Below are 14,750 nucleotides of genomic sequence, written 5' to 3' on the forward strand. Positions count from 1 at the left end.
TTAGCAGTACGTTAGGGGAATGATTGATTTCCACTTCACTGGTCGATGAATTCAAAAGTGTTTTAAAGAAATAACGAGTAATAAAGCATTTTGAGTATATGGCCCAACGCAATTGTTAATTTTTTAAACTAATTTAAAATGAAATAATCAATTGTAAAAATTTTTGTCTAGAAAGAACAACCTAATTCTCATTTTAGGCACACGACAGCCATGAAATTAATTTCTTGAAACTAACAGATGGCTGTCGCGCTCTGCTTATACAAAAAGGGTTATATTAGGTAGTTTGATGAGGCCTACATCACGTAAAGTACACTTATCAAATTTTTAAACGGAGGACATTGTATTATGTAGAAAGAGTTTGTCTTAAGCTGTAGGTAATTGACTCTCATGCGGAAATACGTTTACTATACTGATTAAAAGTACTTAGGGGGGTTCTACCTGTGTACAGAATGATTGAGTTCTGTGTATTGTTGTCTGTTGTATTAATTAAATTGCACACAGTTTAAATACAAAAGCGACGTCAAGGTTTATTAGAGATGAAAATATATTGAAAGTACAGTTATATTTTCATTTATATTGGAGAAGCATTGAGATGGTAAAAGTCAGATAAAATGTCTCGGTGCTTTTCTTTTTGTCTACGGGTTCCTTTATTTGGATTTTTGCTGCTCTGGATGACACAGCAGATATCAATTGCAAGCCAAGGTAAAATTACTTTCTTTTATCTTTATTCTTGATATTGCCTTTTCTTTACTCATATTTTTATTATTCTAAAATTGAGATTTATTAAACACCAACAACAACAAGATATTTGATAGTTTTTAGAGTATTGCACCATTGAGGCGTTGCAGAGTTTGCAGGTCCATGCTCTAAACTCGTTCATCCCTAAATTTTTAACGCTGGCGGCCACCACATCAGTGATGAGCAGGTGATATCTAATCCACTCCAACAGAGATTATCAAAATTGGCGTTGTGCATCTGAAACTTGTGTACGCATATTGTTTGGAAAACGAGTTCAGTTTTGTTTCTTAAAAAAAGCAGGTTTCCTTTCAACTCAAGGAAATAATCAATTGACATACGGTCTAAAATATATAACCCTGTTATTTCTTCTTCTGTCTTTCCTTCGATGTTCAACATCTTTTACGAGATTCAAAACAGGCATTCGCCAGGACGCCGCGTCGCCGGATTCTGCTCTAAGCTTGACATTTTGATAGCCTTTTATTTAAATTTACTTTTGATCTATTTTTATTATTGAATATAACATGAACTACCCAAATATTAGTTTAGACCACCGACCGGTTCATGTGATTGTTTCAAGTCATAATAACAACGATTGTTTGAATAAAATGTGCAAAGAGTGCGTTCACAAAGCACGTAGATAAATTGACATCAACCCATTCTAAATATATCTAATTCTTGTGATACGGGACTCGCTGCCAAGACGAGAGAAACTTCCTATTTTTCCTGTACTCAGGTAGTGTCTATTCTAGATCTGACTCTGTATTCAAAATGAAAACCCATGACATTCATCTTTCAAACATAAGAATCACCTCGTTGCCATTAAATTTCTTAAGCTTTCGGACTGTTCCAGCACACAGCGCATGCCTAACGTTTCATACTTTATCAATGTTAGACACCGATTCCAGCAGTGGGGAAAGTCTAGTCATGTGAGAGTGGTGGTGCGAAAGAAAAACTCGATTCCATAATATGTTTACTACAATTGCATGACTCCATTCTTTACTGTATGTATGACAAAGACACACCCACAATCCCCCAATTTTCTCCAAAGGGGGGCTAACGCCCAAAAAATAGCTTGTCCAAATCCTCCACGGCAGTTTATTTTCTTTATCAGTTAACAAGTGATAACCAAGAAGTTGTTTCACATATGCACCAAAGCAGCGCAACAGTTCTTTGGAAGCTAATGATATCAGTTGTTGTATATACATTGCTGCGACCCATCATTTTTCTTTTTGCAGGTGGTTTACCTAAAACAACAATCAAGACTCCTTCAACTGAACATGAAAAAAGTTTAGGAAGAGGCAAGTTACTCCGATCGTTTTCCTTCACTCAAACAGTGTTCTAGTTTTCCGCTTTGCAGAAATTTTTGTCGATTCAATTAATGTGCCGTCACTCTTTGGATCTGATTCTGTATTCAAAATGAAAACCCATGACATTCATCTATCAAACATAAGAATCCCCTCGTTGCCAATAAATTTCTTAAGCTTTCGGACTGTTCCAGCACACAGCGCATGCCTAGCGTTTCATACTTTTTCAATGTTAGACGCCGATTCCAGCGGTGGGGAAAGTCTAGTCATTTGAGAGTGGTGGTGCGAAAGAAAATATCGATACCATAATATGTTTACTGCAATTACACGACTCCATTCTTCACTGTATGCATGACAAAGACACAACCCACAATCCCCCAATTTTCTCCAAAGAGGGGCTAACGCCCAAAAAAATAGCTCGTCCAAATCTCCCGCGAAAGTTTATTTGTCTTTATCAGTTAACAAGTGATAACCAAGAAGTTGTTTCACATATGCACCAACGCAGCGCAACAGTTCTTTGGAAGCTAATGATATCAGTTGTTGTATATACATTGCTGCGACCCATCATTTTTCTTTTTGCAGGTGGTTTACCTGAAACAACAATCAAGAATACTTCAACTGAGCATGAAAAAACTTCAGAAAGAGGTAAGTTGTTCCATTCGTTTTCCTTCACTCAAACAGTGTTCTAGTTTTCCGCTTTGCAGAAATTTGTGTCTGATTCAATTAATGTGCCTTCGCTTTCAATTTAAAGAAATTCCCGGAGGTCCTCTATTTAATTTTTACTCGTCTTTCTTTTCAAACCATAATAAAAGATATTTTCACAGAAACTTACAAAGCTCAGAATCCTTTTGACCTAGAACTATGGAGTTATATGTCAAAGACTAGACGACCACATTATTACGTTTTGCATCTGGCTTTGAAACATTTGACCATCTATTTTGGACAAATTAATATGCGAGAGAACCCAGTGTCTTTGTCTGATCTGTGTTGTGGAAAGTGCAGAATATTGATTAAGAACTCGATGGTTATAATTCCAGTCCCTAATTTTAAGGTTATCAGCTCTCACGGCCTTCTTTTCGTCACGACGGCGGTAACGTTGTTTGCTGTGGAACCTTTGGACGATTAGTCATAATCCATGTTGTAATCTATTTATCATCACTTCCAGTGGTGGATATAAGGGAGGAGCCCAGGGGGCCCGAGACCCACCTATTTTGGGTAAAAAATGAACGCTGAGTGGGAAGGAAAGCCGGCAAGTGTACATACACACATAAAACTGCCCCCCTCCCCTCCTTTAGCTCATGGTCTGGATCCGTCACTGACTCCGTTACCATGTTTAACCCACACATGACGTTTCAAAGCTCTAATTAGGGACTTTAAGCATCGATGACTTTGGGTGTCACGGACGTTCGATCGTTTGCAGGAGGGGGAACCTGGGAACGACGTTGTCGCCACCGGCGTTCGTGACATGATTGCGTTAAGCAAAACAATTACGCTAACTTGCAGACGTAGTCGGTCGACCGTGAAACTGTAAACACATCCTTTGTGTGGTCTCGATCTTGACGATGTCTACTTTAAAGGAAGCTCGAGAAATGCTCTCTCTAGCATGGAGTCATCATTTTATTTCCGAAGAAGAATTTTTATTGCTGTATGAATCTAGTTTCTCCAGAAATCTATCATTTCCTCACGCCGACTACGATCGTTTTGATCTCGACTCTATGGACGAAGCAGAGTGCTTTCATGAGTTTCGAGTAAGAAAAATGGACATTGTCAGACTTGCTGATGCCCTTGGATTGCCTGCGAGTCTGTGCTGCCACCAACGAACAAAGGCCAACCGCGTAGAGGGACTGTGCATGTTGCTAAAACGATTAGCATACCCATGTCGTTTGGGTGACATGATCCACAGATTTGGACGGGCAGTGCCAGAGATAAGCATGATCACGACACGTTTTGAGAAGTGGATTTTCGACCATCATCACACCAAGATCACAGAGTGGAATGACCAACTCCTCAGCAGAGACAAACTGCGAGTGTACGCTGATGCCATAGCTAACAAAGGGGCAGCACTGTCCAACTGCTTTGGATTTGTCGATGGCACAGTGCGGCCTATTTGTAGGCCAGGCCAAGACCAAAAAATAGTTTACAATGGCCACAAACGTGTACATGCTTTAAAATTCCAGTCAGTGTCATTGCCAAATGGACTCATCGCTCACCTGTACGGACCTGTAGGTACGTGAAAAATAATCATCATTTTTATCGTGCTGCTACAAGACTGCATGCCAAACTGCGAATAGTGCTTGCGATCTTGCTTGCTATTGTAGTACAGTAAATACTAGGAGTATTATGCACGCTTGGATTACACTAGTCTGATTAACTTTTACTAGCAGCCAGTAATTAAGTATCCCCTTTACAGCGGTTCAAATTAAATGTATGTGTTAAATCTTTGATTGATGGAGAAGATAGATAGATTGATTGATTGATTGATTGATTGATTGATTGATTGAGCCATTTTGTTGTTTTAAACTCACACAGAAGGTAAAAAACATGATGCAGCAATGCTTAAAGACTCTGGGCTACTGGACGATTTGGAGAGAAATGCATTCAGTCCTGTCACTGGCGAGGCCATGTGCATTTATGGCGACCCAGCATATCCACTGCGGCTCCACCTACAGCAACCATTTAGAGAAGCTCCACTCACTGCTCCCATGGAGCAGTTCAATAAGTCCATGAGCTCTGTGCGAACATCTGTGGAGTGGATTTTTGGTGACATTGTGGCATCATTTAAATTCCTTGATTTCAAGAAAAATCTTAAAATTGGGTTAAGTGCTGTTGGCAAACACTATGTGGTTAGTGCATTATTACGAAATGCATTAACATGCATGTATGGAAACACCACTGCTACATTCTTTGACATTGAGCCACCCTCTCTTGAAGAATATTTTGCCTGAAGTTATAACCTGATTGTTTGATGACACACATGTAAGAACAATGGTCTGTAACACACCCTTGAGTCTGCTTTTCTCCCTGAAAAGGGTACCAAGCCTTTTTCCTCACTTTGTTCTGGAAGGGGTTTGACACCCTTTTGAAGAGTAAAAACGGAATTAAGGGAGCGTGTATAGATCATTGTTCTTACATGTGTGGGGGTTGACACTTACTCCAAAGAATGGGTGAATTAGCAAATTGACCTCAATTTTAAATGCCTCTATCCTGTAATTGATCATGAATTTCATCATAAAATTGTCAAAGTAGCTCATGTGGATCCACAGCTGCTTTGACGAAATACATTGCCAATAACAGGACAGATACATAAAAAACTAATATCAATTTGCTTTTTATATACTTACAAGTTTTAAAAATAACATGATAACTGTGGGGACTGTGGTTGTTTAATCACTTAATCTTCTGTACCAAAATAAAAAAGAAGGGCTTGTGTTTAAATGCTCATTTACACTGTATGGCAAAGTTTATAGAGTTTTTAATCAAAATTTTATTTCAAAGTAATGTGCCCAGTTTGATATTATAGCAAGTCATGTAAATTTTAAAGTTCTATACATGACATTAATTTCTCAGCAGTAATATACCTTTTGAGGATAAGTAATTATAATGTATATGCTGGTATGAATAAATTGTGTCATCAACAAATTATATAAAATGTAATACAGAAAGCAAGAAGACATCACAACAATAAAAGATATGTTAAGCATAACAAATATGTAAGCAGTCAATTTAGTCACACTAACAAACTCCAACTGAAGTAGATGGTGATTTTTTTTATCAATGAAGTTAATACGTACCGGCCTGTTGCTTTAGTTGGGGCCAATACAATCATAGTTAAAAAAACAAATTTTTAAAAGAGTAGCTCGAAATATATCCAACAATATTGTAAATCTTCAAATAAGTGGTGCCCAGGGTACTTATTCCAAAGTTGGGTTAAAACAGTAGGGTGCTCATTCAAGAGGGACCCTTCTCAGTTCACTTTAAACATTTTCACAAGCTTAATTGAAGCAAGTATTAATGTTCTTTTCTGGGCCAGGGAAGGGGGCAGTGTGCTTATTTCAATTTTTCTTCTCTAATATTGCCATAAGCATCTTATACTGCTCTAGTTGCTGTTGAGCCATGTAGGTTTGCATTTGTAGCAACTGTTGCTGTTGTTGTTGCTGGAACTGTTGTTGTTGTTTTTGTTGCTGCTGCTGCTGTTGTAACAGCAGTTGCATCAGGCTGTTATGCTGCTTGTCAAGCAATTGTTGCCTCTCAGCCTCTTTCTCCAACTGCACAGATCTTATTTGTATATCTCTTTCTTTTAGTCTATTCTCTTCAGTTGCCCGCTCCCTCAAATAGGCCACCATTTCAGTTCCATTGGATCGCCTCTTTTTGGCCTTGTTTTGATTTTCACCATCCCCATCTGAAAGTGACCGTTTCTTTGTTTCACTCAATGACTCCATGGCTTTGAGCCTGATATCCTTAGCTTGCTCTTGTTCTCTCTGTTTTTTCTCTCTTGCTTTGTCATCCTCCTCATCTCTTGACTGATCACAGGCCTCAGCTCTCTCTATGATTTCTTCAAGTAGCCTGTCCAGCTTGGTTGGCTCAGGACTGATGCCACTGGCTTTTAATTCTTGTGAAGTCTTTTTTTTAAATTTTTCCACCAAGACCATATAATGATCTCTTACAGACCTCTTGTTAACTTTAAACTCTGCTCTTTTGTTGAGAATGTTGGCAATTTTCTCCCATGCCTGTGCCCTGCCCACAGTCTTCTCTTTAGCCCTGTATGGCTCAGCCTGCAAGACTTCGTGGCACAGGAGAATGTCTTTCTCTTCACTCCATTCCATTTTACCACTGTTTTAAAACAATGCATGACATTTCAGCCTTTAAAAGACAACTTATACAAGTATCCCGTTAGCTTACATGAACATCATGCCCAGTCAATCTGATGTGATTAAAAAATGCAGTGTTAAACTTCTCTGTAGGATATGTAAATTAAGTCCCCCAATCAAACATTACTTGCAGTTTTCGAGCGTGCTCTCTAATTTTGGTAAAATTTATATTTTTCATTCCCAAGCTGAAAATCCTTCCTTTCCAAGCGAGTTTAGGCTAATTTAAATGCTCTATACAGAGGATAGTAGTACGTCAGTAAAGTAAATAATATGTATTCTACCAGTCAGCCAACAAATGGCATGGCCTGTATACAACCACCACAGTTGCTAACTGTCTTGAATTCTCCCAACCAACCTCGTGTTTAGATGAGGCTATATATAAACACGGAAAAAGTGCTCTATTACTTAAGCTTAAATAATATGCTTTACGTGTAAGATTAAGTTTATTAGATGCAACACACATTTTAATTTCAAACCAATTTGGGCGGTATCACGGCTATCTATATTCTTCTACTAACCTCAGATATTCGTTTAACAAAGATTACTATAGAAAAAAGTGTGTACATTCGTATAGCTAGATGTCGCTTTTTGAGCCGGGCCGGACAGAAAAGATAAACAAAATAGGAACTGCCGACTGTTTGTTGCATATAAAACTAACGGACGAATTTTCACATTTATTTGTTGTGGCGAAGTTAACTTTGACCTAAGGCTAAGAATTTTTTTTCTCAAAGTATGCATTACGCTAACTCACTCGTACGACCTCAGAGACTTTCGTCCAAAAAAAAATTAAGCAGCATGACAACTAACCTCGAGGATCTGCTTGGACCAGCGTAATTTCCTCCTTCACAGGGAACTTGCAAGCTTGACATGACTACAAGTACAACAGCCGAGAAAATTTAATGTGGTTATCGGAGCGAGTGACATCAAATCATCTTCGAAGTACGGTAGTTTTAATCTCAAATCCACCTGTATTTCTGCGTTTTCTCCAGGACGTCAAACTAAGCGATCCTGCGTCGTCGACGTGACCTTTCATCAGGGACGGACGGTGTATCCATAGCAACAGCCAACGACAGCTGATAATTCACTTCCGGCGAACGTCCGTGACTTCCAACGTCGTCGATGCTTAAAGTCCCTATTTACTCACCTGTGACGTTCTCTTGTGTGCCGACCTTTTCGTTTAACACTTGTGTTATTTTACATATGATTATAGAAGGTGGAGAGGAAAAGAACGGAGACACCGTTTCATTAATCATTCTGAGTTTTGTATCCGGTTTTCTGTGTCTCGGCATCCTTGGCTGCTTTTTCTACTACAAGAGACGAGTTTCAGGTATGGTTTCGAGTGTTAGCCCTTCGTCGCTCTAATTTACATTATCAACTTATCTGCTGAAACCATTTTGTTATGCAAAGTTTGATCTAGGAAACCTGTTGCCGTAGTAGTACATAGAAGTAGTTGTAGCAGCTGCAGCAGCAGCAGTAGCAATAGTAGTAGTAGCTGTTGTTATAGAAGGATTTGTTCAACTTTCACTCGTTTTCCCGCCCTTTTGTTGTTTTGCCGCTGAGAACCGCGGGCCTCGGCACTCTTTTTTACCTGCAGTCGCCATCTTGGTTTTGTTATGTTTTGAGCTCGAAACGAATTAATTTCTTTCACGACTTCTTCCAAGCTATTAAACTATTTTAGTATAAAGAACAGTAATAGTAAAAGAAGTACGTATGATGTGCGATCCTCGCAGTAGATAGCGCTATTTATGCAATAGCGAAAATCAGACCTGAAAAAAATCAGGCCTGTACGGGACTCGAACCACTGACCTCTGCGATACTAGTGCAGCGCTCTACCAATTGAGCTAACAAGCCAACTGGGAGCAGGCCGTTGTTGATATATGCGTTGTTGATATATAAAATATATGCACTTCATATATTCATTGCATCTCAGTAAAAGAAGTGGCAGTAATATAGTAGTTGTAGTACTAGTAGACAACAACAAACATATGAAACATATGTATGAACTGCGGTTATGAAACGTATATATGCACGATCCTTCGCAGTAAAGCACTATTTGAGCAATAGTGAAAATCAGACCTGAAAAAAATATCAGACCTGTACGGGATTCGAACCACTGACCTCTGCGATACTGGTGCAGCGCTCTACCAATTGAGCTAACAAGCCTAGTAGAAGCCAAGTACTAGTAGAATAAGTATGAACTTGAAGTTAATGGAAATACTTCCTGAGCCAATTCTGCGTTTTCTCGTATGACATAAAATATTTCCCTCTTAAAATTGTTTGATCAAAGTTAACTTACTTCGTTTTTCGTTTTTAGCTCTACGAAACGTTGAACGTCAGGAAAATTTCACTTTACAAAGGTATGGTCACAATTTGTAAAGTTACCAAACATGGTAACAGGTGACGAGTTTACGTTTGTCAGCAATAGGGAACAGCATTTGCTTTTAATTATCATTTATTAATCTAATAATTCATCTTAAATTATTGTTTTTTTCTTTTTACAGAAGCTTTGTCAAATAAAAGGGAAAGAACAAATCATTAGAATGGGGAGACAGAAAATTCAATTTAAATGTCTGCAATGTTACGCAGGCCTATTTTCTAATATTAAAAGGGATAATCGGCTGAAACTACGCACAAAAATGGCTGTCTTTGTTCAATGAGCTTTCCATGGCAAGATATGGATAGTTAGAAGCCGTCTCTATTAGCGAGCAACTCTTAAAAGCTAAGTTTATTATTGAAATATTTTAGTATATATTTGGCAATCCAGTGAGCAACTTTCCCGCATTTTACGAGAACAATCGAGACAGGCCTAACCAAGACTAGTGAAAGCAATTTTAATTATTAGAACTGATCCTTATTCCCGACCGATGAAAGCAACTTAAGCTATTAGAACTTATCCAGTTATTCCTTTTTACCTAGTGACACAGACACACGATATCTCTCCGTTACTGCCTCTCGCTGGGAAATCTCTCCGAAACAAATTCACCTCCAAAGCATACTGGGGACGGGGGCATTTGGAGAGGTCTGGAAAGCTGTGGTCTACGAAATCCAAGGACACCCTGAAGAGACTACAGTGGCCGTCAAGAAACTAAAACGTAACTGAGGCCTAAGCTAATTACATGTAGGCAAGGTGTTAAACAGTGGAAAATGTATAAATTATTAATATACATGGTTTACGTCTAGTTCAAGAACGAACTCGAGGCTATAAGAATCTCGACTTTTCATAACTTTTTATCAAACTAAGATATTTAAAAAGATTTAGTTCTAAAAGTGTTTAAGTCATGATATAAAACAATTTCTTGACAATATATCATATGCTTGCATTAAATTTGCAAATTAAATTATCTAGTATTTCACATCCAACGTAAGTGACTTCTTTCAACACAGATCTCCGCTATTAGGTTCCGCTAGATTTTTAACGAAAATGTGGAAGAACAGCTACTGTCCGTGAATGTCCATTCTAAGCGTTTGATATAGATTGGTGGATAATTTCCTTTTTACTCATTTATCTATTTCTTTGTCTGCACATTACGATAACAGGTAACTGTACTGACCACGAACAGGAATCATTGGCACAAGAAATTGAATTGGGAAAATCTTTGAATGGAGACAAACATCCCAACATCGTTAATTTTCTGGCGTGTGTTTCCACATGCAGTGAGTGTCTAAGAAGTAAATTTCTTAAGTAATTTGTCGAATCATATCAGTTTATTCTTAGAGAACTGAGATGGCCCGGGTGGAGGGGGTGGGGAATTTTCGGGGAAATCACAGGATATTCAGGGGAAAAGGAGGGGAGATCATTTTTCGCCAATAGAGTACAAAGGAGGGACTATAGAAAACTGACTGCTGATTAACTCCTAACGAGAGGGATCATAATAATATTACAGAGTCCTTATGAGTGATCAGGTAAATGATATCGTTACATAACCAAAATCTTCCAGCCCCTTCCCCCTCCCTCTCAGGTGAAAAGAAAGGTTTGGAAGCATAAGATAAAACCAAAAACGCGATATATTTCACTCTTCTTTGCGTTTTTATTTCTAGGATTCATCCCTCTATTCATCGATATATTTTCTTTTTTATTCTTTTACTTATTTATCGATTCATTCAGTGATTTGATCGTTCGTTCAATAATTGTAATTTGCATTCCTTCTTTCCATAGCTATTATTTTTAATCGCACATTAACTAGTATCGTTGATATATTACAGCCCCCATGATGTTGGTTTTGGAATATGCTCCATACGGGGATGTGCTTGGCTACCTCCGGAAAAGCAGGGGAGTGGAAGATCAGTTTTATTTTTCCCCAGAGTGTTGCCAGAAGGAAGTGACTTCATATGATCTGCTTAGTTTTGCACAACAGATTGCTTCTGGGATGAGTTTTCTGGCATCAAAGAAAGTATGCATTTGCTTCAGCGTCAGAAAATGTCTGGTTCAAATGTATTCAGAAATGGAATTAAAGTTATTATTAGATCTAGTAAAGGAGAGGAAAGTCAGAATATGTTACAGTTTTTAACAAACAAAAAAAAACAACAACAACAACAAATGAAAGCAGGATAAAGATTGTGGAGGCGGTGAACACATATGTCTTACACTATACTGTGAGGCACTTGATTAGCTGTATTCTTATACAAGCACTTGAATGAAGCAATTGATTCTTCGCCGGAAGTAGCGTAGAAATTTCCCTTGATTTTTCCAGCGATTCGCGCTTGGTCTCTTAATTTAAAATGTCTCATCGACGTCCTAAGGCAAGATAGTACTTTGGATTCTCAAACTGATTGCATTCTTCCTTTTATGGCTAAACAGTTGTAGCTACTATGGTTTATCAACACTTAGTAGAGAAGCGCTATATCAGCTTTGTGTTGCCTATGCTTTTCCGCTCAAAGCAATTGTTTTCCTTTTTTCTCTCCTAATTTTCAGATCCTTCATCGTGATCTCGCGGCAAGAAACGTTCTGTTGGGAGCAGACAGGATTTGCAAAATTAGCGACTTTGGACTGGCCCTGATAAGGGATAAATATCAGCAGTATCTTTACTGCACTGCCATCAGAAAGGTAACTGTGTTTGTAAGATCTTTAACTTCTCTGAATGGGCGACTTTAAATGATTTTCATGAAGAAATAGAAACAACAGCTCGAGCTGATACTTAATTGTGCAAGCCACTGTTGTAGTGCATTTTTGCTTGCAGTGTCTTTCTCATTTTGCTTAATTTATTTAATTGTCATTCCCGATTCATAGGGCCGCCTTCCTATCAAATGGACCGCTCCTGAGCATCTTTTCAATGTTTCTGACGCAAAAAACCTTAGAGTGTCAGAGAAAAGTGATGTGTGAGTAAACTAACCAATGAAATGAAACTGAAATTTTTTCTTTGAGCTCCTTTGGCCGAGCTTTCTCAAGGTTTTCTTATTTTTCTTTGTAAAGCAGGTGGCCATACGGCATTATTCTGTTTGAAACATTTTCTCATTTTTCTGTGTAAAACAGGTGGTCATACGGCATTGTTCTGTTTGAAATATTTACTTTAGGTGAGTGATATATTTCCCCTTAACGTTTGGCGTTCCATTTAGCAAATGCAATATCTGTAAAATTGGTCCAAATCCAAATAGTGAAAAGTGTTATTGACCTTTTATTTATTTCGTGACATTTGGACGTGCATCACAAAAACTGGGTCGAGCGCATCAAATTGAGACTTGTGAATCGTCCTGTGTAACCCAGATAATATCAATACTGATAAACCTCGATTTTATGCACTTAACCCAACCACTCCTCAAATGTCGTGCTTTCACGAGCTAGGAACACTTACCCCCACGCTTAAGTTGCAGGACCAAATTTTAGATAGAGTAGATAAGTTTAAGTTGTTAGGTACCTGGTTAGCGGAAGATTTTAAATGGACACACCATGTGAATCAGGTCACGTCTTCGTGCTACAAAGTATTGTCCACTTTGGGCAAGATAAAAAATATGACCCCACAAGACATCAAGAAGTCGTTAGCGCAAAGTTCGTTATCCAAGCTTAACTTCAATGACAGCGTGACGTACCCACTTCCGGCGTTCCTGCAGAAAAGGGTTCAGCGGGTGCAGAACGCTGCTGCAGGGTTTGTCCTGAACCGTTTTTGTAAAGAGTGAAGTAATGAGACTCGGCTAGCTACCAACGTTAGAGAATACTGAGCTCAACATTCTCAAGCTTGTGCACCGAGCCCCGTGCAGTACCTCATGGCCTGAAAATTTTAAACTAACAAGACACTTGACGAAGCGACACCTACGATCAAGTAATACTCCCCTCCTTCAAATCTCACTTGTCAAGGGAACACTCCAAGACTTAGCGGCTGATCTCTTCAATAAGCTGCCTGCACATCTAAGACTTTGTTCAGATTTTAATACTTTCAAGAGAGAATGCTCTCGCACTTTAAGAACTAAAGCTTCGATTCGCATTAGTAGTGATTAGAGACGTACTAGAATATACTTATTGTACATAAATTTTATCTAGTTGATCTATTTGTTTATAATGTTGGTTTATATTTAGTTAGTTATATTTATCTTTTTTTCTTTTTTATGCAGATGATAGCTACTCTGTAGATAAACTGCAATAAACCGTTATTATTATTATTATTATTATTATTATTATTATTAACCCAGTTTCCTGGTTTCTCGTTCAAATGTATCGAATGTGATACCATTGTTTTTGATAGGAGGCGTGCCTTACCCAGGGTGGAACGAATGGAAAGTTGTGTATGAACTCAAAGTGAACAAATATCGTATGCCTCAACCAGAACATGTTAGCGAGGAACTGTAAGTAATCACTAGTTAGCTTTGTAAGACTCGTGATTCGTACAGATTTTAATATTTTATTGCTTTACTAATTCTAACTCTACAAGAGAATAAAGAAAATTTATGTATGGTCATTTTAATTGTCGTACAGCTAATTTCTATGTAAAAAAGTCATAAAGACCATCAAACTATCCAACAGTCAACAATAAATATTTTTCCTCCGTTGTTTTTCTTCGCTTCTTCTTATCTGTAGATACCAGCTTATGGTGGATTGCTGGAACGAAGACCCCGACGTACGACCCACTTTCGATCTTCTTCATGAAGTAACGACCAGATACTTGCAGGAAGAGGTATAAGATGATTGCCAAATGTTACCTAGTGAAAGAAAACGCATGACGAAAAGTTATTCCTGCTTCGCTTGTCTTCCCATGCCAACTCATTTAATCTATCTACCACCTACTTACATCTTTTCAATTCTGCATTACCAGATCTTTTTCATTTCATTTTTCAGCACTATGTGGATATGTCAAAGTATGAACCAAGTCTTTACGCCAATGTGGAGGAAACGGCTACTCCTGCAGGTCCTTCTTCCTTTGAGAATTTGACCACTGTGCTGTAGAGGATCAAGATTTTGACCTACAAATACCGCAGTAGAACTGTTAGGTTCAAGAACTGCGCCGAGGGATAGTTAAGAAAGTAGCTTGTGTTGTTATGTGTAAAAGTTAGATTGTAGAAAGTGCAGCAGCAAATAAAACTGCGTGAATTCTGTAAATGACACTCATGATAGCACCTTGTAATATTGTATCGCAAGGGAATTACATTATTACCTAAGCAGAGTTTTCCCAAGAAATTGTAGAATTTTTAATAAAGAAACAACCATCTAATTCTCATTTTAGGCACACAACAGCCATGAAATTAGTTTCTTGTGACTAACAGATGGCTGTCGCGCTCTGGCTTTACAAATAGGGTTATATTAGGTAGTTTGATGAGGCATCCATCACGTAAAGTACACTTAATCAAATTTTTAATCGTAGGACATTGTATTATGTAGAAAAAGTTTGTCTTAAGCTGTAGGTAATTGACTTTT

At 38.2% G+C, this 14,750-nt stretch overlaps 3 protein-coding genes across 3 annotated transcripts; 2 read left to right on the plus strand and 1 right to left on the minus strand.

Moving 5' to 3' along the window:
* The first annotated feature begins 569 nt into the window (after nt 1-569).
* Nucleotides 570-14,312, plus strand: LOC111335632 (tyrosine kinase receptor Cad96Ca-like). Its single transcript, XM_088728146.1, has 14 exons — nt 570-702; nt 1,974-2,036; nt 2,625-2,687; nt 8,121-8,237; nt 9,225-9,267; nt 9,827-10,002; nt 10,448-10,564; nt 11,114-11,301; nt 11,823-11,954; nt 12,138-12,226; nt 12,381-12,421; nt 13,585-13,684; nt 13,917-14,013; nt 14,175-14,312. Exons 1-14 carry the CDS (start codon nt 612-614, stop codon nt 14,280-14,282), a joined length of 1,425 nt encoding a protein of 474 aa, XP_088584272.1. The 5' UTR covers nt 570-611; the 3' UTR covers nt 14,283-14,312.
* Nucleotides 3,402-5,749, plus strand: LOC148727483 (uncharacterized). The gene is made up of 2 exons (XM_088728929.1): nt 3,402-4,268; nt 4,572-5,749. Exons 1-2 carry the CDS (start codon nt 3,605-3,607, stop codon nt 4,985-4,987), a joined length of 1,080 nt encoding a protein of 359 aa, XP_088585055.1. The 5' UTR covers nt 3,402-3,604; the 3' UTR covers nt 4,988-5,749.
* Nucleotides 5,503-8,039, minus strand: LOC148727484 (uncharacterized). The gene is made up of 3 exons (XM_088728930.1): nt 7,877-8,039; nt 7,718-7,781; nt 5,503-6,872 (listed from the first exon to the last, which is right to left on the minus strand). The coding sequence occupies exons 1-3, from the start codon at nt 7,941-7,943 to the stop codon at nt 6,095-6,097; spliced, it is 909 nt and encodes a 302-aa protein (XP_088585056.1). The 5' UTR covers nt 7,944-8,039; the 3' UTR covers nt 5,503-6,094.
* Nucleotides 14,313-14,750: the final 438 nt, after the last annotated feature.

Source organism: Stylophora pistillata, chromosome 7, assembly GCF_964205215.1.
Source record: "Stylophora pistillata chromosome 7, jaStyPist1.2, whole genome shotgun sequence".
NCBI classification, from domain to species: domain Eukaryota; kingdom Metazoa; phylum Cnidaria; class Anthozoa; order Scleractinia; family Pocilloporidae; genus Stylophora; species Stylophora pistillata.